Source organism: Anguilla rostrata, chromosome 8 (assembly GCF_018555375.3).
Source record: "Anguilla rostrata isolate EN2019 chromosome 8, ASM1855537v3, whole genome shotgun sequence".
In the NCBI taxonomy this organism is placed as follows: domain Eukaryota; kingdom Metazoa; phylum Chordata; class Actinopteri; order Anguilliformes; family Anguillidae; genus Anguilla; species Anguilla rostrata.
In genome coordinates this window covers 38958109-38982240 of record NC_057940.1, presented here as the reverse complement: position 1 = coordinate 38982240, position 24132 = coordinate 38958109, and the positions used below count along the sequence as shown (strand labels likewise).

Below are 24132 nucleotides of genomic sequence, written 5' to 3'. Positions count from 1 at the left end.
TTGTCCAGATAGGCAATGCTTCAATCGTACTGTTTGTAAATGTGTTGTTGTGTCTCTGGGGAAGAATGAAGACCGAGGCTGATCTCCACGTTTCTGTGTTGTGTTTGCGTGTTTGTGTGTGTGTCTGTGTACGCGTTTTTGTTTTGTTTTGTGTGTACGTGGTCTGCATGCTTGCGTGCGTTTGTAGGGTGGTGCAGCAGCAGGACGAGACCCCAGGCCCCAGCCGGGATGAGGAACAGGCCGGGCCCTCGCGCAGGAAACGACAGCCCAGCATGTCGGAGAGCATGCCTCTCTACACCCTGTGCAAGGAGGACCTGGAGAGCATGGACAGGGAGGTGAGAGCTACAGAACACGTTCAGCCGCACGTGTACACGCACACGCACACACACACACACACAAGTACATGCACACGCACTCTCACACATACACACACACACGCACACATGCACAAGTGCATGCACACGCACTCTCACACATACCCACCCGCACACTCGCTCATACGCACAAACATTCACAGACATGTACACACTTTCACATCCATGCACATACACGTACAGCCTGATACACATCCACGCGTGCGCACATAAATGCAAGTACACAATTACACATACACACATGTGCAGTTGCACACACACTTGCACTCATACACCTGTACGCTCGATTATAGGTACACACACATGCATACTTCCACAGAAACAGAATGAATACACATACTTGTGTCTGCACATGTAAAGCACACCAAAATTAAGAGATGGATGAGAACCAGCCTGGAATGTATCTCCATTTTATCTTTACATCATTGTCTTTTAGATGGAAGCACCAATTGTGACAATCATTGTCAATGCTTTGTTCCAAAGATCCAAATCAAATGTTGGGGAAAAACATTTCCCCAGGCATTTCAAGGATTCATTTAATGAGCAGGATTATGAAACCGAGCGCTGGGGTCCCTAATGCTCACATCTAAGAAAATGAAAGTCTCTCAAGCACGTACCGCTGCTGTTTTCCTTCTGTTATTGTTACCTTCTTCCTGGCAGGTGTGATTGTGGATGTCCACGGGCTGCACGTTCGCTGCTGCTAATGGGGCATAATGGACTCTGAGCACTGCTAATGGGATAGAGTAGGATGTAGCTGGCAAGAACTTTGGCAGCGTCTCGCCTCGCTCAGCGGCCTCCCCGGCCTCCTTCAAACGCGCTTCCCCCGCAGTTCTGACGCATGTGACCGCCGTAGCAGCGAACGGGTTTATTCACGGGGTGATCTTGTGTTTGTTGCTGTAGTCATTATCATTGAGTCAGTATCAATTAGCGCGAGCTCATCTTCAATCACTTGGAATGCATTGAGGTAATTACAGAAAATGAAATATGACATTATGAAATGTACTGTTACACCGATACGTATCAGATGTGTTTAAGCAGACTCGGTTCCTTTTAAGAAAGTGTGCAGGGCTGCTGGGCTGCTCACCCTGTAAAAGCACCGCGTGCAGCGCATAAGTAAGCACCGTAGTGTCGGATTGAATCTGGCCCGTGCCAGTGGCAGCCCTACAGGGATATATGAAAGGAATGCATTGTGTTCATTGAGCACATTTGAGCAAGCCCTGTTGGCTGCCCGAGCACCCATGGCTTGCTCTCTGCGTATGATTGGGTCTCCTTGGCCCCCGGTCTTTTCACTGTTATCGCTGTTACCAGTGAAGAACGGTAAGGTTTAACTGTAGTTGTGGTGAGGTTCGGTCCATGTAAAGGCCAATCAGATCATCCATCTTTTCTCTTTGGAGGCAACTGCTAATTTTTACGGGACAATAGCATGCTAAAGGTGCTATCATCCCTTGAGGAGACACCTAACTATCCAAACCAAAGCTTTCTTTAGGTTGTGTTACATTAGGTGAACAAATGTGCTGCTGTGCTTTTCTCTGGTTGTAAATGCATCACTAAAACATTTAATGTGTTAAAAAGGTGTATAAGTGTGATCTGTGACGCAGTATACCTAAAAATTGTTGTTTGAGTGTGGTTAAAGAAAGAAAATGAAAACATTCATGCCTCAATTAGTTAGCCACTGCATCTTTACAAGAATGATTTTGCAACTATAGTTGCAATGATTTTCCATGCCATTATGTTCTCTCCCAAACACAAATGCTATCAGGCAGAACGAACAGAATGTGTTCACAATATATAATAAGTTTATACTATTATTGAATTATTGTGTGTCTGTTTGTGGCCGGGTAGTTTCCTCTTAGAATTGCTCAGTTCAAACAAAGGAACAAAAAAACGATTTTGTTTTGTTAGTTTTTCTTTCTGTTTTTTTCATCTACTATTTGTATTTCATATATATTTTGTGAATATTTTCTATGTTTTTGTATTTACATCTATAGAAAGCTACCTGTGTATAGCACAGCCTAGGGAGTACAGAAGCTGCACAGGTAGCTTTCTTGAGTTGTTAAAGTGTAGCTTACTTCATTAATTTTTCCAATAGTTTGTAGATCTAGCTGAGCGGGTTAGGGTTAGGGTTAGGTAAGTCCTAAATTTTGCTGTGTTTTCAAAATAGCCATCCTGGCCCTGTTTGTCATGACACTGTAATGCAAAGAGACAACCTGGATGACGAAACCCCTCACATTTAGGAACAGTTTGATATTAGTGTGCTGTAGGCAGTCAGCTTTTCCTTATTAGTATCATATTGTTTTTAATTGAAGCGCATTTTAATGAATTCATTTGGGAGCTGGACTCCGAGTCCTCCCACATCTGCATGAATATAAAGTTTTATCTCAAGGCTTTTAAGAGTGATTGCTAATTAAAAACCCTGAACGATTCCTTAACGCCTGTTAAGGTTCTGCTTGGCATCTGGCCACGCTCGCTAATCACACAAGGAGACTTGTGCTTTTCCCTGCCGCTACCTGCAGTTCCATGTGCAAATCTTAGGAAAGAACATCTGAAGGGGGGAGAAGAAATTCATCTTGATGAGCATGATCTTTTCAAAAGGTCAGCCTTGACTTTATAAAATATTCATGAGGAAAATATGTGGCCACCAATTTTGATTGGGTGGCAAAAATGTGGATTTGGTAACGATGAGAACATACGAATGCACTGACATTTTGGACAGATGTTATTAGCCAGTTGACGGCATAACATCTTTGGTGACTGGAATTGAAGTTCACTTTCATACCTTCAGGTAGCCTTTGCTATGGTTGAATTAAAAAGTGACATAAGAAAAAGAAACCAGTGCTGCACAGTCCCCCATACTTAATTCAGCAGAATATGGGCACTGCCCATGTTATTACTCATATTTATGTCTTCTACCACAGCTCTGTTCTGTCCGTCTTGACGGGCCTTGAATTTTAATATAGGTCGCAGCAAGAAATTCCGGGGTTACGGTTAGTTTTTTTGGTTTTAAATTTTTTTCATTTTTGCATCAGCCATAGTTTGAATTCCGCAGGGTTCTTGGCATACTGTGAGATTAGACCGAGAATAGTCTGGCCTGCTTCATGAATTTGCTTAATTATTTAATTAAGTGTTGCCGTGGGCTACACTCGCAGAGGCGATGTGAAAAGCAGGCAGTGGTCTGCTGAATAACCCTGGTAACCTAGAAGCATCTGGTGAGGCCAGGCGCTGTTTCACAGGTGTGAGGGTAATGCTGTGCGTGGGTGGGCGGGATTTTAGAGTGGAAAGAAGCAGCAGACTGCATGGTGTGGAGACACACACACACACACACACACACACGTGCTAGTGAGGGCCCTCCGGAACCAGCGGAGAACATTGCCGCGATGGGGTGCATCTATGAGATCAACGCAGTCATGATGATCATCATTATAATCGTCACCACCATCATAATTGTCCTAATAATTATCACATTCTTAGCGTAATGGTCATAATAATTACCGTACTCATGGTATACTAATGCGAAAGACAGACTTCATGTCCATTAAGCGGAGTGCTTTATTTGTAATTAAACCTATCTTCATGTGTTACATGATGTATAGGTCTGCAGCTGCAGTGAGGGTCGGCCTTGTCCTCCTGGGAGTTTGGCGAGTTTGTGTTTTCCAGGGTACCGGGCTACGATTGCATTGGCCCCACCCAGTAACATGCCAGCTGGCCAATAGCTAATGAGCAGTCATCGGTGATGGACGTCCCGCTGACTGGCGCTCTCTCTCTGGTACTCTTTCGCCTGTGGCGTGTAAAATAGTTGAATTAAATCACGCGACGCGAAGGACGCGCGCGGCTCGGTCGCAGTGCCCCGTGCATGGGTGGCACGGCGGAGACTCGAGTGGCGTAATCAGCGGTTTGAAATTGGGAACGGAAAAGTGCGCGGGGGATTGTTTCGGGATGTATAGGACTTGAAGTTGTAAGCTTGTACACTCAAATGTTAACTGTGCATCTCATACACAGAGCCTTCCCGTGTAGTTCTGTTCACCGTAGTGTTATATAATCTTGGCGAGCGCTGAATAACATTTTTCTGTACATCCAGCCAATAAAGCAAAACTGCAAGAGGAACTTTATTTTATCATCTCTCTCACCACAGTGTTTTAGTCTAGCCTCTGCAAGTCTAGTTTTTTTTTTCCCACACTTCATTTGCGTTTCATCATTTTTGTGGAGCTGATTTGTTTTGACGTCGCTTTAGGATGCCCCGTCCCTCGCATACCTTGCTTATTTGGGTTTTAATAGCTTGTGACAGCATTTGTAACACCTTTCCTCTTTAGTGGAGCAGTTTTATTGTTCAACTGTGTCTGTGTTGTGTCTGCTTGTAACGCCCAAGGCACAATAGTGGGAGGAGATGTTTGTATAAATTACCAAGCGAAACTTTTTTTTTCTTTCTTTCTTGTTCTTTTCCCCCTCATTTACAACATTACTTCACTAAGTGTGGTTTTATTAAAGAGTGCCTTTTTTCGGGAAGACTTGCTTTCTCCGTCAGGTGCTCGCCTCCGTTGCCTGTGTCTGCCTGCGCGGTCCCAGGCCGCCATGGGGCTGCTCTAGCGCAGCTTTCATTATCGTCTCTTCACTTCGCGGCCTCCCAGGTACGGCTCAATTTGTCCTCCGGTACATCGTCAGACGTCGCGTCTGAAGTGCTCTCCGCTTCCACCCATTAAAGCTGTAACGCGCTACCAGGGAGTGCCAGGGAAGTATAAGGTGCACTTGCATTATTAATCAGGGACTTGTAGGAGTCCACACAGGATATTTAAACGGTGGCAGCTTTCTCGCGGGCGAGCCGTCCCGCGGTTCCTATCGAGAGAGAAGGGGGAAATTAATTTTTTTCCGCGTGGAGGTTTTGACTCCGAGGCCGGCCAGGCGAGCAGCCCCTCGCGCCGGAGGCCAAAAGGCAAAGCAGGCGCCATAGCGCCGTCAGCTGCTTCGTTCCGGCGAACTCCTCATTTTAAATCAGCCTCTTAATGGGTAATGTGATTTCCTAAGACTGGGACGGTGCTTTGAAGTCTGGCGTTAAGGCTTCTGCTAGTGGGGGCTGCTGGGTGTTTCTTGTCTGGAGTTTGACTTGAAATGCATGCTATTTTTTTCTTCTTCCTGTATAGCCAATATCATGAAGCAGTCTGTTCTGCAGAGATTGTTCTTTGGTCTTCCAGAGTTTTTTTTTTATTGGTTGGTTGATTGATCGATTCTTTCATTAAGTTTCACAATGATTGTCCTCCCCAAAAAGTCAATCTCGCAAACGGTCATGCTAGGGAATAAATCATTTTCGTTTTCCTTAATGGCTCACTTAAAACCCAAGCAAAGCAAAAGTAAAGTGGTCAAAGCTGCAATTATTTGTTGGATATATTGAACGTAAAATGTAGATATGTTTAACTGTTTCCTAGAAGCTAATTAGGGTTTGTGTTGTATCTGTTTCAGGAATATGATAATGATGTATGGTTGCAGGGCTCTTAGTGCTCTGATTTCTCCTCTTTGGTGGGTTTATTCAACGATCTGCTGTGAACTGTTGCAGCTGTCAATCATTCATGAAGGGGTGGGAACAGACATTTATTGTAACACATTCATTCTGCATGGAGCATGGTACATATTAGTTGTTGTGTCTTATTTTTTCACTTGCCAAACTGGTCTGATTGACACAAATGTATCTAAGTGACAAGAGCAGAAGTACAAATGGCAAAATTTCAAGTCTGTCTTGTAATATAATTCTCAGTCGAATTATTTCACGAGTGTTTTACAGATTCACAAATGGTTCAGATATTTACTTGTATTCTTTTCTTCCTTTTCACAATGATTGTCATCACCTTAGTACAGCTGTACCAGACTGAAGGCCTGGGGCACAGGAGGTGGCAGTCTACTGTTCTGGCAGAGGCAGGATGATCATTGCACCTCTGAGAGGCCAAGTTGCGAGTGACCTGACCTTCTCTGCAAAGACACAGGAGGGGAAGGCACACATTTTTAACAATAAAAAAGGGCAGGGCAGGAGGAGGTAGGCTGTGTTTGGGAGATACAGAGCAGTTGTTCTTTCCTCCAAAGACCCCCTCAAGAATTAAGTTCTTGTTGGAGCAAGTGAAGAATATTTCACAATATCAACGCAGAATGTGCAAAATTTGAAAGCAATGGGGTGAGTCAGTCTAGATCAGGGCCGTTAAACTGCAGTCTTGGCAGGCCGTGGTCTCTGCTGGTTTTTGTGATTTGCTTGCAATCAGCAGCCAATTTAGGATTTGGAAACAAGTTATGCAAGCTGTTTAACCAATCAGTGACTTAAATTAAGGACTTAAGTGCAGGAGCACATCAAAAACCAGCAGACACTGCGGCCTTCTAGGATTTGAGTTTGGACCCCCCTGGTCTAGATGTAATACAGAGTGCTAGGGCTGTGCTTAAAATATTGAAACACCAATATATCTTTTTTTTTATTATTAATGATCCACATGTGCAGCAGTGTAGCTTATTGGTAAAGGTCTTGCAGCTATGATTTTGTGGGTTTGATTCCCAGAGAGGGCACTGCTATTGTACCCTTGAACATTATATACCTGATATATCGTACTTCATATTACATACAGCTCACATGTGATTAAAGTGCACATTCTCAGCTTTAGAAATTACAATGCTTTTTATGCGTAGTCCCCCCGTTTAGTAGTATCTTTGGGATCACTGTCTTGTAGGAGGAAGCGCTGTCCAATGAGTTTGGAGGCATTTGCTTGAACTTGAGCAGATAAGATGCTTCTGTACACTTCAGTTACATCATCAGTGAAGACAAGTGAGCCAGTACCTGTGGCAGCCATACATGCTCAAACCATAACACCCCCACCACCATGTTTCACAGATGAAGGGGGGGTGCTTTGGATCTTAGGCAGTTCCTTTTGGGCTCCACACTTTGCTCTTGCCATCACTCTGATACAAGTGAATCTTGGTTTCATCTGTCCGCAAGATCTTTTTTCAGAACTCTGTAGCCTCTTTTAGGTATTACTTAGCAAACTGTAACCTGGCCTTTCTGATTTTGTGGCTAACTACTGGTTTACATTTTGTAGTGTAGCCTCTGTCGTTCTGTTCATGAAGTTTTCTGCAGTCAGTAGTCACCGACACATCCACGCCTGCCCCCTAAAGAGTGTTTCTGCTCTATCAATGTGGTGAAACCAAAATGTACTAAAAGGCCCTTTAATAAAAGATGAGAATCTGCACTTTAACCGTGTGTGAATTGTTTGATTACAAATCATGATTGCAAAATAGTGCAGTACCAAGCCTAATCAAGAATAAATAGTCTTTGTCCCAAACATTATGGGGCTCACTGTATATTGATATATATCTGAACCTCCAAACTCGGCCCTTCCATGGAAGACAAAATGCAAAATGTTATTCTGTGCCAGACGTAAACATTTTCTTGTAGCATAGTGATTAGGGAACTGGGCTAGTAACTCCAAAATTACAGGTTTATAGATTATAGTTGTGCCCTTGAGCAAGGTACTTAACTCGAATTGCTTCAGTAAAACATCCAGCTGTATAAATTGATTGCATGTAAAACATCACTCTAGATGAGAGCATATGCCAAATGCCTAAAATGCTGAAATATAAATACAAATCCACATATCAGTAGTGACTGCTATGTCAATATGTTTATTCATTTTCATGAAACATGCTCATTTGTATGTTTTATATGCATATGTTCAAGAATGAAAACAAACAAAGCATTCGTTCGTTCTTTTTTTGTGATGTATCGCTTGGGAGCTCATTTAACTTCAAAGGCCTCTGTATTTATGGTCTTGGCTGACATTATATTGATTATTTATGTTACTGTTCACAGTAAACCAAAGCTGTACTCAGTGATGTTTTCCTCAATGTTATCTGATGTGGTTTTGTAAACATTTCCAAAATCCATATGTATCGTGATAAACCCCCCCCTCCCCCATATGGGAACACGTGTAGTATCGTGAGGCACCTGACAGTACCCCGCCCTCAAATGCACACTGATGTTTGCAAAGGTTCTGTCAGCTGTGATTTGATTGGACATCCCAGTGTTGCGGAGGAAAGGGGAATTACTTCAGTAGATTAGCGAGCTGAAAGGGGAGTCTCGGGGCAGATAAAATCGAGCCGATAGGTCTCGCTGTAAAGAAAGAGCCTAATGGGCCTAAGCCTGCTCTGGGGGCTAATGAAGAGTTTCGTTTTATATTCCAATGCCCCTTTCAGGCTCCCAGGGCAGATTCCACTCCCCTTCCTATCACAGAGGGAGGGAGCGCTGTTTTATCGCGGCTGGCCACGGTCTGAATGTCAGAATGGCGGTACTGATGGGTCTGCCTGACAGAGTGCAGAAGAGGTTTCCCCTGCCTGACGGCTCGCGGATTTATGGGTCTCGAGCCCCCATCAGTACGTCTGTGAGATTTATACTTCCCATACAAGGGAGCGGACCATTCCGGAAGCATAAACTTCCATCCAGTGCCAGCGCACATGCAAGCCGCCCACCCTCCCCCTTCCCCTCGCCACTCCCCACCCCCCGGTGAGGTGACACCAGGAAGCCCTAAATCAAGCCACACTGTCCTTTCAAGGGGACAATTTCAAGGGCCTTGTCTGCAAATCAGAATGGCAGACACTGCCAAGAGCAATTGCATTCGAATGCTCAAAGGAAGTTTGGTGACAAGGTCCCGAATCCCTCCACAGCCTCCACCCAAGGACTTGAAAGTAGCCGTTCACAACACCCGCGTAGCTTTAAGTTTGCAGCCTGTGATTGATGTCACCGGTCAAATCAAAATCAAATCGGTTTGATTAAATTAAAATCTCTACGTTCACTATCTTCCTCTGTTGTTTCCTACCTGTCTTGGCGCATGGGATGGTTGAACAGGCTGTTAAAGATTAGCCAATTAAAAATTCATTTAAGTAGTTTCCCATTTTATAAAAATCCTGGGGGGACTGGTATTTTAAGAGAAGGACTATGTGTCTGCTTCCTGGAGGTTTTTGGCTAGCCATATATCATAATTTTTAAATCATTCATGTAATCTGGAAATGGAGATTGAGCACCCAGAGGATCTTGCAAGGAGCAAGGTTTCATCCTTTACAGATTGCTGTGATTTGTTATAAAATTGGATGTACCTAGGACTAGAAGTGATTAAAAACTGGGATAGCGAGTCCTGTCTGGAGGACCACCTGCATTTGTTGTGTAAATGTGATTTTTTTACAGCATGAATAGATCATAAAAGCTCTTTGGAGTTCAGAAGTCAAACAATGTCTTGGAAAATCCCATCTTCAAGGTAGGCCTGTGTGTTTACATGATTTGCTGTACCTGTCACAAGCTGCTGAGTGGCAAAAGTAAAAACCCAAATATCGCCAAATGACTGCCTCTGAACCACCGCGCGCTAACTGCTTCCCCCGTGTTGTGTTCTTTTCCTGCTGAATTGGCTTTGTTTGCTGCAGGCTGCAGTCCCTTCCCGTGAACTCCTGGTGTTTGCATCTTTTTCATCTCCTTTCGGTGGAAGATTTCGCAAAATGTCTCCTCCGGTTCTAGCACGTCGTACCTTGTGCAATTAGATCTCTTTTTTTGTCCGTGGCATTTCCGAAAAGCTGGTCTATCTCTTGCGCTTTCAACACAACCTATCGGTCGGTGTTACAGTATGCTTTATTTTCAGGGCAATTACTTTGACTGCTGTTAAGAATAATTACATGCTAAAATCCCGGGCATGCGAAAACAGAAAGGAGATTCTCTGTCTCGCTTCCTGGACGGTGGCAAAGTCCCCTTTAGATAATGCGCACGGAAAATGTCACTGCATGCTCTTCCTCCCCGTGCCTTTGACTTCAGTTAAGAAAAAAAAAAAAACTGTCTGGGCTCGGCGCTTATCTCCGAATGGTGGCCAGGCTCGTATTTAAATGTCAGACGCGTTTACGTCCATAAACGTGTCAATTTACAGGACTCCGGGTGCACAATTCCGAGCGCTGATATTGCTGGCGCGCGCCCGCCAGGCTGCTTTTGAATGCCACCGCCGTTGTCGGTGTTGCGATTATTGAGCCCTGTACGTTTGCTGACGCATGACAGTGTCTTTTGACCTCTGTCATTGTCTTTTACGAAGCATGTTTATTAGCCTGTCAGGAGGACTAGACATTGCCTAATACTCAATCATTCGCAGATTGCGTTCCCCTGATACTGCAGCTGATTGGATGTGTTTTTTATGTGAAGCCAGGCTGTAAAGATGCTCGTCTTTCTCGTTGATTGGATGCCCGTGTAGTTGCTGACGATCCTCAGCCTGGTCTTAACCATTGGACCGCCTGGATGTACTTAAGTTTAATTTCAGGGAGAGCCACTCTAGCCTAGAGGTTCACCTTCCTCCTACTTCTTTCCTTCCTTCCTTCCTCTTTCTGATTTTCCCTTGTCATCAGAAAATGTTCCCTGTCTTGTGCAGCAGACTTTTTTTGGCACACTTCTTTTATCCCCCCTAATGCAACAGAAGACGTCTTTAAGGAAGACACTCCTGTGTCACTTTGCCTTGAAATGTGATTAATTTCCTCATTCTCCCCGGCCGAATCCATATTCGTGCCAGCCGAGTGATCCTCACCCGCTTTTAAGCAGACCGCCCAACGGTGCCCCCTACCGAATGAACGTGGAGTAGCAGTCCTTGTCTCCAGTTTTTTGTGAGAGCCTGGCAGGCAGCCCCCAAACTCCCCCCCCCCCCCATAGCTCTTTCTTTTATTACACCAAAGCTGAAGTGGGAGACAGGTCTGAAATAAGCAAAGAAGATTTCCATTTTCCTCATCCCTCCCCAAAAAACTTTTTCACAATGAATAAATCATACAGGAGTTGGCTGAGGGGCATAAATGTGCCATGCTCACAATAACTTCTCCATGCACCGAGAGTGATTAGGATGAAACGCCGTCTTCCGTAGATGAATTTTAATAGGGGCTGACACTACATAAATTTTGCTAGGATAGTGGTAGTATCCGAGCAGTCTCGCTCTCTCAGCTGTGAATAGTGGCAACATTTCTCCACACCCCACCAGTAAATATATACAAGTTTTAAGCCAGTGATGGGTTGCCTGAGGCTGAGGATGCCAAACAGAGTCAAAATAATTTTTGTATTTAGTTTCATTTGTCTTTTTGTTGTTCATTAAGTGGAATTTTGATAAACCCTGTGGAAAGGTTTGAGGTGCTGTTGGCACTAAGCTCATCAAGCAATTAGCTTACCTCATGCATAGTTAAGGAATACTATGCATGTCCAGTGAAGCATTTTTTTCCTAATGTTCTTTAATCAGAGCACAACTCTTAAGTAAATGTAATTTAGTTTGTGGACTCAAACACGCCCGCTGGCTGTGACCAAACCATCTTCCCTGAAACACCTGACTGCATCAGAATCCTGCTCGACGTGCTGTTCATTAGAGAAAGGCCATTTTCTGCCCGGGTTCACTTTGAATGGCCTGCAACCTGGTGCATTTTAATTGCAAATTAAACTCAAGTTTGTTTCGTTGACTCGGCTCCCTTGTAGCGACGCACGGATGCTGTTGCGGGTGGTGTTAGTGCGGTTCCGTTGCGCTGAGTTTGCTCAGCGGCGGAGGTGTCCTGTGAAACACGTCCAGGTATGATGGAGAACGTAGGACTCCTCACGTTGCTTTTCCGGTGTGCTATTTGAAGCTTTTGCCAATTGAGTGCAAGAGGTGCACGACATAAAAGATGGCTCCTTGTGGAAACCGTGCTGGCAACATATCAAGAACACAAGACTCAAGCAAAGACGTGTGTGACATCATGGCCACTGTTCCATGCCTATGAGTGGTTTGTTTTTGAGCCGAACTTGGCGAATGTGTCAGCTTTTCTGTCGCATAGTTTTTCAGAGAGCTGTAATCGCAAACACTCCAAGTTCAGTTTGATAGTTTTCTTTCCCCTCCTGCTAGGCACTTACTAGGCATTACTGTCACTGTTACCTCCAAACAAACTGAACAACACTTCTGTTCGAATTAAACAGTCAGACAAAGTATAAGGGAAAGCTTGGGGATCCCGATGATGAAGACAGTCAAAATCCTTTTGTAGGAGTCTGCCAGAATTACATTATCAACAGCGTACATTAATGTAGTGTCATTTTAGACAGCAAATTAAGTTTCAGTTTCTGTCAAGTACTGTAGCTGATGTAGTATGTGATGTGTGCTGTGCAGATGCGATATCTGTACTTTAATAAAATTCTCCCCTTGTCAAAAACTAGCTCTCTAATTATGTATTGTGGTTCTTGTGAACCACAAAAAAGAGACTATTGATTTGCTGCTGAGGTGCTAGTATGCTTTGTAAGCTTTAGTTCTTTATCCATTATAATTGGGGTTTTAGCAGTCCTTGTGAGTGAATTAGAGGCAAGAAGCAGGTTTTTCGTACATTCATTTGCTTCAGTCCTGTTTCACAGATAGTTAATAATCCTGTGTTTGCTTGGAGCAGTTGGTTCACAATTTGATTGGGGGAGGGGCTTGTACACATAATGTGGTGGAACAGACCATAATACTGCGTGTATGTGTCTGATAGTAATTCTGTGTACATACATTGCTGTCAGACCTGTATACACAGTAGAATAGGCAGAATAATCTGACGGTAATACTGTGTATATATGTATGACATACTAAAGCTTCATACTTCTGGTCTTTATCACCATTTTGTGGCACACAGCAGGCGCATGCACTTCTGGTCAACGTTCGGCCGTAACACAGGGTACCTCAGCTCCCAGCGCGCAGCGTATTAAAAGCTGATTGTTATGTGTTATGTAGAAGCGAGGGCTCGAGCCGGCTAGCAATTATTACGCGCAATTTGAAGCAGCCTTTTTCCCCGCTTGCTTCGCCTTCGTCGCGAAGCGAAGGAGAAAGCCGCTCCGTGGAAGTTCGATTTTAGCCCCACTGCGCGCTGCTCGTGTGCACGCGGTGAAAGAGCAGGCGAGCTTGTGGGAGGTGGGAGTGTGCGTACTCTCTTTTTAAATACGACTATTGTGTTTGGCGGCGGCGGCACTATTTATATTGCCGGAATGTTCTGCGAAGAGCACAATGGCGGCGGTTGTAACTGCGATGATGACGGCTCTTGTTGTTATTTTCGGGGCCCCGCTCTCTGGGGAACACCCCTGACTGTAAGAGGCCAGGGAACGAGGCTCGCTCATTAAAGCGGGAGGCCCGGGGGCCCATCAGTCACGGCGAGCGGAGCCATCGAACCCTGGGAGCGATTGAACAAATTGATGACTCGTGAAGCGCTTGTCAGCGGGGCGGTCCCGTCGGAACGCGGCTCCTGACCTCAGATCGACTGGAGCGGAACGGCGGGGGGGGGTGAGGACCGGGCGAAGGTTCCCCCCCCCCCCCCGTACAGACCGAGCCGAATTTCCGAAGCGAACGCCCCCGTACGGGTCATCGCCTGCATCGCCTGCGTTTCGCACGCGTCCCCATTACGCGGGCAGGTCCTCTGATCTGTGGCGAGTAAGCGGTCTCCTGGGTATTGTGACGGGGAGTGTGTTTGTGTTGGGGGTTGGGGGTTCTCAGGCAGTAACCCTATACTGGAGTCGCACTGTATGTTATCTCTGTATGTTCTCTCCCTGCCTCAGTCAGGGAAAGAGGCAGGCTCCCAGAGTGTGAGAAATAGTGAGACTGAACTCCCCCATCCCATCAACACACACACGCACACACACACACACGCACACACACATGCATACACACACACACACACACGCATACACACACACACACACACAACACACACACACACACACACACACACACACACACACACACACACACACATGCACATACACACACACATACTCTCTGACTACGGATTTTAAACGGTAGCGATAAACAGCTCGTCAGCTCTTCACATTCAGCCGAGTTATTTCACTTTACCAAGTCACTTAACCAAGTGAACAGTTTCTACTTAACAAGGTCGAAATAAGACCGCAGAGTGGATTTAGCGTTCAGTCGCCGGTTTAGCATCTAAGCTCTTTCCCCTGCGAGACTGTCCAGTACGCGCCCCTTTAAGACAGCCATCGGCCAAATACGGTACAGCTTGTATTTGGAGTTCTGATTATTGGAGGAACAAAAGGTCCCGCTTCTCATCTCATCAGTTCACTTTTTATGGGGCTCGTAAGAACAGAGGCTGTTTGCCATAGGGCCTAATTGAGAGAGAGCTTAATGTGGAAAATAGTGCCAGCTGTGTGCATCGGAAATTTGCCCCCCCCCTTCGCAAACGAGACTAATTGAGAGCTCCGAGTCCTATTAATTATTAATATGCGTGTGTGTAACTTCTGTGAAAAGGGGTTTATGTGCAGTCTAATGACACTGAGTACACTGTTGGAGGTTTGTTTACACGTGGAGGCTCTGTACTGGGTAAAGACAGAGGAAGACGTGGCGGTTCTGCGCTCTGAAGGAGGGGGGGCAGCGCACCGCCCTGCATATCGGAACGTTCGGCTGGAGCACTGATCGTTAGATCTTTAAGGGCGTACTTTGTTTTAATGGTATCATTAGAATTATGGAGATAATTTTATTAGATTGCTCGATTGGACTGAATCGTTTCCACGTAACGTATTGTCGGCATTAATTACCCGTCCCTGTGATCTTAAGTGATGCAATCCAAACATACAAGCGGGCCGGGGGCAAAGTGATGCAATCAAATAACATTGAATTATGAATCCATTTTGTTTCACTCAGCCGCGGATGGAGGATGTTTTTCATTTTTTTCAGCTCCACGGCATAAGGCAGAAACCAGAAATCTGGGCGCGTTACCGTGCCGGAAATAGGGAAACGGTGCCCGTTTGGAGCGGCTCACCCGTCCCGCGCGCCAGTCAGACCTGGGCTCGCGGCTCAGCGGGCGTGACGGCTGGGGCTTGTGCGGACGCTCGTCAGATCCCTCCGTCTCCAAAGAGATGTCAGGGTTTGGCAAGACGCCCGGTTGTGTCGCTCAGTCCGTCTCCCCGAAATGGGCTCCAGTGAGTCCCTCACCCTCCAATCACCAGCAAATTTGTCTGCCCCTCAGGTCACCAGAACTGCTGCTTGGGGGTAAACTGTGGGACCGAAAGAACGTTCCAGATCTTTAGCATCCGTTTGTAAAGCACCCAATCAGAAATGCATTCTCACATAAGTGGTGCTTGAAACAGGGCCTCCCATTTCCAGGGGTATTGATCGGAGTAGCTCGCGACAAAAGGAAAAAAAAAGGAACAAATTTTTTTTATTCTTCTATGTTTTTTTCAACTACATTTTAGTTTTAAAAAATCGACGGGCAGTTGCAGCCTATTTTTACGATACATTGTTTGCTTTCAAACAGAAGGACTGTCTGCTACCATTGTGCTCACCAGCACATTAGCAGTGTCATGTTCATAATGAAGGGCAGTTAGTGTGGAGTTACTGCAGTTTTGTCTGGTTGTTTATTTCTGCTTGTCCGACCTCAAATCCACTGATGCCATGATCATTGGGTTTGTTCTTATTGTGGATTCATCTACTGCAGGTGCACATAGGTGCACCTAAATTCCAACCCGTCTGGGTACACCTGGTTTGGTTTGGTTGGATGTGGTTTTGTTGAGATGCTGCTGGGTGGAAGTACACTTGCAAAACTCCTCAACTTTTCTGTTCATCCTGCTGAATCATGAAAAATGTAACCCTGCTATCAATCATTGATGAGATGAAAAATTCTCACTTGGCTGACATAGGCAAGCCGATGAGATCTCTGATGCATCGTCACTGAACTGGTGAGAAAGCAGAGCGAGTGGGCAGCTGCAGCAGCGATAAAAATTACAGCTACACTGAGCACAATGGAAGAGAGTAATCGTTAACCGTGAAAACATTGGTTTTACTATAAATGATTGATTTTATTCATTCAGGTCCCAAGTGAAGCTGGAATTTTCATCAGGGCAGGGCAGTGCCCAGACAGGGCAGTGCGCAGGTAGGTAGGGAAGTGCGCAGGTAGGACTGGGCAGGAAAGTGTACAGGCAGGGTAGTAAACAGGCAGGGAAGGGCACAGGCAGGACGGGGCAGTGCACAGATAATCAGACATTAATGGAGCATTTATTGTGACTGGGTAGTTTTGGGTCGAAAGACTGCGGCTCAAACGATCTCGCTGCCGCAAGGGTCACAGGTCCGAGGCAATCTTGATCCGGGCTCCTCAGACCTGCAAACTCACCTTTCTGACCCCCTGAGACCACCGCTCTCCTGTGATGTAAACCGGGAGCTCGGTGGCACAAGGTCACCAACGGCCACCTGTGACCTGGGGTCACGCTGGCCAATCGTCTCATCATCCCTCATCCGCCTCCTTCACCTCCATAATGTTCACCCCGTGCAGTTATGACCAGCCTTGGGTGCCTCTACAGGAATGCACTGACCATGCGCCATTGCTGGTACCTGAAAGGTATTGACGACATTTTTTAGAAATCCTTTCCCAAATGTAATTAGCAGGTTAGTCGGCGTCTTAGCCATGGTGTTAGGGATGTAGAGAGGACTGAGATAACAGAATCACATGGGTTTTTGTGTGCTGGTTGGACTGAATGATTAAAGTCGTTTGATTTTTGCATGAGCTCTGCAGCGAGTGTGGTTGCTCAGTTCTTCCGTGCTCAGTTTATCCGCTTCAGCAGGTTCATTTTAAAGCAGCTGAAGGAGACTTCTGTGTCTCCATGTTATTTTCTTTTTTTTAATTTTATTTTTTCACCTTATCTTTTTTGGATGTTCAAGCCAACAGAATTCTGTACTATTGGCTAAACTTATGTAACTGTCCCTGTTCTGCCCAGTTCAGCAACTAAAATTGATTACCTGCGGCAAGAAACACCATAAAGGACTTGTATTTCACAGTTTTGCCAGCTCGGTTATTAAATTACTTGCATCCAGCACACAGAATTTTTTATATTTTTTTAACCACTTCCATGTTTCATTTTCTCCTGAGAGCAAGATTCACAGGCTGCCCTGCCAAGGTTGGAACATTGATTGTACAGCTTTGAAGATGTAATAATGAATTTCATATGCTCCCTTGGGTAATTGTAAATTTAAAAATAGTTTGGCTGTGGCTGTGTTATCAGGGAGCCTACAGCCTTTGATCTGGTCTGCGCTGAGGTAAACAGAGCCTCTGTGCGTGGAAACAGTTTCTCGGTCTGGAGAAGCCTCACAGTTGTTACGGTGCATTGTGCAAATAATTTCACCTCCATTTTGTTCTGCAGGCCGTCCCCAGGACTGGATGCTTTTGTTTGCCACCCTTGTTCAAAAGAGAGTAAATTGGCTTTGGTGTCATTGTCAATGTGTTAATGTTTTCTCTGTTAATTCTTTGCCACCGGGTGTACAGTTGCCCTGCTGTGTGTGCTCTGTTTACGTGTTTATGTGAACCACTTGGATACGTATGGGAGACTAGGCTACAGCGTAACATTGTTGAATGTGGTGCAATATGGAATTTTTGTTTTGTAATGTAATGGACTGCATTCAATAGCGCTTTACAAAGCTTTACAATTGATGCCTCTCATTCGCCAGAGCAGTTAAGGATTAGGTGTCTTGCTCAAGGACACTGAACGCCAGGACGGGTTTGAACCGCAACCTCCGACTGCAGACAATGGTCTTACCTCCTGACTATGTGCCCCTTATTTAATATGTAAAATAAGGGTTTAAAGTTTTCCAAAAAAAATTTCAACACCATTGAAGTGAAAGGATTCCCGCTTTCAGCCGTATTGGAGAAGAGTAGTGTGTTGCGGGCTTAATAAAGGTAATAAAACGCGTAATCGCCTAAAGCAGCTGTGTCCCGGTAAAACCTTTCTCCCGCCTTCCGTCCGTCCTGTTTCTGCTCGGTCATGAATCTCTGATATATGCCGCGATATTACCTTGGGTCTTTTCCATATGTAGTCACTTGGCCACTGATGTGACAAGGGTTTTAAATCTGCCCTGTGTGCAATATTGGGAGTGTAAATTCCAGCTAAAATATCTCCACAGCTTAGAGGTAAAGCCCAGCCATACAGCTCAGCAATAACCCTGTGCAAACAGCACCAGGATGAGTGAGCAGGCTCAATAGTCTGGCCGCCTGAACTATCTGAAATAAATTTTTATTCTGCCATTTGCTAGCTGATTTTGGTTTAACACCTTCTGTGCAACCCCTTTTCCCTGCCCTTAATAAATTTGTTTGGCATGACTAATTGTTTGGCATGACCCTCTGAATATTTGTTAGACAGGAAAATCATGTCTGATCTTTTCCTCAACTGACTCATTTGACTGGGAAAGTGGCTGCTTCAGACTGCTTCAAACAGCGTTTTACATTTGAGACGCTAGACGACAAAAAGACTAGCATGGGCTAGCATGAACCATATGAACAGGGCCCGCCCTGTTGCTGTTTTTCCTCAGATGACCCTGATTTGACAGAAGACGTTTAGAAATCATGGTCTTTTATTGTGTTAATGGCACTTCTTGTAGGCAAGAACCATGTCCTCTGATTTTGGAAAATACAAAATATGTCATTTTATTCAGTAGTATTTGTCAAGTAAACTCATGGTTTCCCATGCCTTTGAGAGTCTGTGCTGGGAACTTGAGTGCAGCCACACATCTGCATGTAAACTCGCCCCACTGTGTGTCTCCATTGCAGCGCTCTCTCTCCTCCTCTCGGGCGTAAAGGGATGAAGCTAAATGTGCACACCAACGTTGGCCCGCCGGGTTTAGAGTACAGGTTAGCCGGCGTAAGCGGGAACACGAGTTCCCAGAAGGTGTTTGAAACCCGGAGAGCGGTGAATATCCCGTTGCGTTCCCCCGTGACGTCTCCCCGGCTCTGAGCGTTGGTCATCGCAGCGTTAGCTCTGTCGGCTGCCTGGAGCGCGGGGCGAAGACTCCGCTGTGCGCTCTCTCTCTCTCTCTCTCTCTCTCTCTGCGTTTCCCACACGCGTCGTCCGCGCGATCGATCTCTCTTCAGAGCGCGCCGCGCGGGGAGCGGCGTGAGGTCCCGTCTCCCCGCGGTGTGCAGAGTCGCGGGTGGTCGCGCACAAACGCCTGCCGTGATAAAAGGGGAAAACGCCAAATAAATTGAATCGCTTGTCTGTTTATCTGACAAGCTGGTTTTTTCTCACCCTGAGAAACCAAAATCCGCTTCGCATTTGAGAGGCACACAGTTTTAGTTCATTTATATTCAGCCCTGTGTTTGCTCCTTCAGCTGTAGTCTCTCTCCCCTTTCTACTCTGATACTAAAATGCATATAGGCGTGTTTTACAGTTGTGATCTGTGACTGTGCAGAAGTTGAATCTTGATCTGATTTCTATGTCCGGTGCCTATGGAGAGCCATCCTCTGGATTTGTCCTTTGCTCCAGCGTTTTCTCTGACCAATCAGCACGGCGGCAGAATGCCTCGTTGGCTTCGGCAGTGAGCCCGCCCATCCACCCAGACGTTTTTAATAGATCGTTTGTCGTCGTCTGCCGCAACGCCGTTACCGCAAACCGCGAGTGCGCTCTCCATTTATATTACCTGAAATAGGCTTGTCACGGTGTTAATGTTTTGACGCTTCCCTCTGAAACTCTGTTCATACCAGTATTACTAGTGGCGGCAGCAATTGGAGGGCACCACTCCGAGGTGCGTACCGTAGCTTCATACTCTGGGCCTAATGAGAAAATTACATCGCTCCGTTAGCTATCACGTTAGCTTTCAGCACAACCTGCAATAAAGGCTGTCTTTAGCAAAACCTTTGCTTCAGGATAATTTAAAATACACAGATCTTTGCCATGAATGTTCTCCGAGTGTGAGCGCAGAGAACGAAGAATACGTCTATCTACGATTTTTAATAATGTTGATAAAATGTGCACAATTTTGTCATTACAAAATACCGGTATTGACGGCGCAGGGGTAACTACATCAGTGTAGGCTCACGCACCTTATGCCAGCAAACCGAACACCGCGACCAGCAAGTCCTTAGCGGAAAGGGGAGCTGTGGAGGTCAAGATCCTTGAACGAGTTGCTGAGTACAGTCTGCTGATTTTGTCTCGATAAGCAACATCACTTCGCACTTCAGGGCGCGGGCGCTGGAAGCACACGTCAGGGTCATGTGGGCCCGAGAGAACGGCGCCCTGTATGGTCTACCAGACCCCCAATGACAGCCAGTTTCAGTAGCGCTCTCACTGAACAGGGATCGGCTCTAGAGACCAGGAGATACAGTCAGTGCTTGGATGCCCAGGGAGAACAGGTTGTCCTAACATTCTGTACTGAACTGCAGCTTATCTTATGAAAGCAGAAAGTACAAAATGGAAGTTTGAAACACTTTCCTAACATAACTAGCAAAAAAATCTGACTGCCTCAGTCCCTGGCCCTGCAGGACATTATTGCATTTCCTATCTCTCTGTGGGAGATGCAGAGGTACCCATTTGTGGCAACTCTGTATGTAGCCACCTACCTGCCAGCACAGTTGTTCTTGTTTTAATTGGTTCTCTCTCTCTGTCTCTCTATCTCTCTCTCTCACACACACGCACACACACAGCCCAGGTGTGTGTACATGTGTCTGTGTATATGTTATTCCTATTAAGGGGTACAGATTTATTTTTAATCAATTCTTATTCAAAGTCTGGCCCCACAAATGTGGAGTACCGTGCCAATAAAGGGAATTGAATGGGAGAGAGATGACATGGGTTGATGTTGATTATAATGTATGGGTGGGTGTCGATGATCCTCTCCCTCCCTGCATGGCTATTATTGTGAATACCCGGAACTGCCGCATCATATGAACGAACACATTTATTCTCTCAGCGGGATGAATATAACCGTGATAATGGCAGCAGCCCACAGAGACTGGGAACTACGTTACAATGAATTACCGAGACACACCGTCCGCTGGCTCCAGACCAATTACACAGGACAGCGCAGCGCACTCAGAACGTATTAAAAAAATGAACTTTCCGCCATCGACAATTTCCGGCTCTTTATTGACGGTCCCTGATATTTGTCAGACTGTCTGCATGTTAATAAGCTTCTTGCTCTTGAGAGCGCAGATTCAATAGCTACACTCAGGCTGGTGGAAAAAGAGAAAATTAAACTGCTACGAAGTTTCTCTGGGGGAAAAAAAAAAAAAAACAAGTTTAATCAGAGGTGCACTCTGACGGCAAGCGCCACCACTGAGGTATGGACAAGTAAACTTTACTGATGCACAGCCAGGGATGATGGGTAATGCGTTTAGGCGCCGCTAATAATTACTTTAATAATGAAATAGCGTTTTTAGCCAGCTGCTTTGCCGCTCCTGAAATTGCGCACTTCCAGCTTCTCGCTGGCTTCTCACAGTATGCGCGGTTGCGTGCCGCGCTTTAAATTGCTGAGCTGCTTTCCTCTCTGCTCTTGAAGCGCAGTGTGCCTCCACCAGCCAGTTATTATGGAGGGGAAAATGCGACCCACGCACGCAATCGCGTTACTTCTTGGACCGCTGGACCCGGCATGTCCGCACCGACTCTGCCCAAATCCACGGAACATTTAGCCGCTGCGTGTTTGCCTTTCGGCCAGCAGCGATATCCTAGTCTTCATAAGAAGGGAAATCGCGTAACCGGAAATAGTTTGTTTTGACTTGCCTAATGTTTATTAATCGGCGTTAGCTTTCTGTCTTTTCCATGCATGCGCATCCAGCCAAGCACTTTGCCTGAGTTCCGTTTCAAATTCAGATAGGACTGTATGAATAACCGTTGGGAAAGTGTTTGATTTGACTCGTCTTTCATTTCACAGTCATCACCGGAGATCTGTTTTGTCCATGTTTTGCACATCCAGCCAAATACTTTTCTTGAGCTCCATTATTTAAAAAAAACGCTTACTTTCTCGTGTTATGGGAACCGCAAAAAATAACTGCCTCCCCTTAGTGTAAAATAAAAAAGCAAAATTGATTCGGAGGAATACTCTGGGTGTACTTTTATATTTTTTTATGTAGCTTGTGTGTGTCTCCTGTTTGTCCCTTAGGGGGCTTCAGTGTTATGTCTTTTAACTGTTGTTGATGGCGGCCTCTTGAGGTGTTGATGTCTAAACAGCCCATGTTCTCACAAATAATTGAATTCATCCAGATCCGCGTTAAATATGTCAACACAATCACTGAAATTAAGCAGGATAAAATGGCCTGTGCTCAAACTATTTCTCCCTTATGCAGACAAGGTTCGTCTTCACTGTGTCTGACAAAAGGTTTTTACTTCTCCCCGCTGGGTAGGAGCCTGATTATTGAATTACCGAGGTGAGAAAATAGTATTCACGGAACGTTCCAGGCTTTGCTGGCATTAATACTCGCACGGATGTTGAGTTGTTTCGAGTGAGTGGTCTGCTTTAGAAGGATCTCTCCGTAACTAATGTAAGTGCTCGGAACACTAAGAGACAGGAAGCACACCAAGCGGCAGTACTGAGGGAGGGATTGTGGATTTGTTTATATCTGCATTTTAATAGCAGGAAGTTTAGTTTACTTGATCTGAAGTCTTATGAAGTGCACAAAGCTGAGAGTGCCCACGTGATTCCTGCGGTCTGAACACAGCTGGCCTTATTTCTGGGGTATTATAAATGAGCCCCGTTCAGGGGGAGACGGGCAGGGGGCGGGGTGGACGGCGTGTTCTGCGAGGCATTCATTGAGCAGCGTGATTGAGTTTGAGGGTCAGAGTGTTTGAGACCCTGTTTTCCCTCCCAGGAGTCCCATGCTGAGTGTCTGGGTCAAACACCGGTGTGAGTGAGCGCGGTCTCTTCATCGGACCACGAGAAGCGCCTGACGTCTAACGGCTGACGCGTGCCAGGAGCGGAGCCAGGCGTCCGCTTGCTTTCGGCGCTCGCGCGAGTGGATTAGAGCGGTTATGCCAGCTGCGGTCCGGTGGAGTGCATCGCGGGTGTAGAAGCTCCGGTCCGCGAGCGTGGGCACCACGACGTCCGCTACGCGTCCGCTCTGCTCCTGGGGCTGTTCAGGCGTGCTGTAAATTCACAAACAGAAATGATTTCCCTGACACCTGCACTTTCTTGATCGCCATTGGTCTTCACACAGGTCCTTTGATGGGTTTGCGAGTGCGAATGATGAGGTTTACCTACAAGGCTGCAATGACCCTCTGCTTCTTAGTAGCTTGATTATTAATTACAGTTAGTACTGCAGCTGTAGTGGTATCAACAATATAGCTATGATTAATGTGCTCAGAACTCTGCACAGTGTCTTGTATTTTCAGAGATGCAGTATATTTGCAGCTTAATCACGCCTTAATGAAGTGATTTATTGGTAAATAGAAAGAATTGATGGAAGAGCAAGAAAGTCACATCTGAACCAAGAGGGGAGGGCATGCTTGGACAACCTTAGCTGGAGAACGTTTACAGCCACCATCGTAGCCATGACCTCTGCACAACCTGCGCACTGCGCTAGTGCTGACAAAAAAAAAATATTCGGACACATCCTTTCCGAGAGAGAGAGCCGCCTCGTCTGCTTTCTCAGAAGGTGAGGTCGAGAAAAAAAGAGAAATCCACTTTTCTTTATCCTTTTTTCCGGAAGAAATTCCAGGCCTCCCGCCGAACGCGCTACCTTCCTTTGTGGCAATCTGAGGGGAAGCAGCTGGCGTCCAGGTCCGGTGCCTCATTACCCAGGGATACGCGGAGATGAATCGCCTCTCTGGAGTCGGCGGGTGGCTGCGAGGCGCCTGTGAGCGATGTGCCCGTCCCGCCTCGCCTCGCGGAAGGCTTTTGAGGTCTAATTTTCTGGGCCGGGCCGCCAGGGTTAATGCGCGGGGCGAAGTGGCTGTCGAGGGGTTGTCGGGCGACCCACGGAGGGGCCTGCTCTCTAAACCCTGAGCTCATCCCTCTGAGCTGTCGGCCGCGCGGTGCTCTGGTATGCGCTACTCTGG

The 24132-nt window shown here is 46.0% G+C and overlaps 1 protein-coding gene across 3 annotated transcripts in view; it reads left to right on the top strand.

Moving 5' to 3' along the window:
- The window catches only part of ctdp1 (CTD (carboxy-terminal domain, RNA polymerase II, polypeptide A) phosphatase, subunit 1), a 102373-nt gene that overhangs the window by 32338 nt on the left and 45903 nt on the right, over window positions 1-24132 (top strand). For all 3 annotated transcript variants that reach the window (XM_064348214.1, XM_064348213.1, XM_064348212.1), the window contains exon 11: window positions 188-335. In XM_064348214.1, the coding sequence (XP_064204284.1) occupies window positions 188-335 (148 nt within the window). The remainder of the gene's footprint in view (window positions 1-187; window positions 336-24132) is intronic.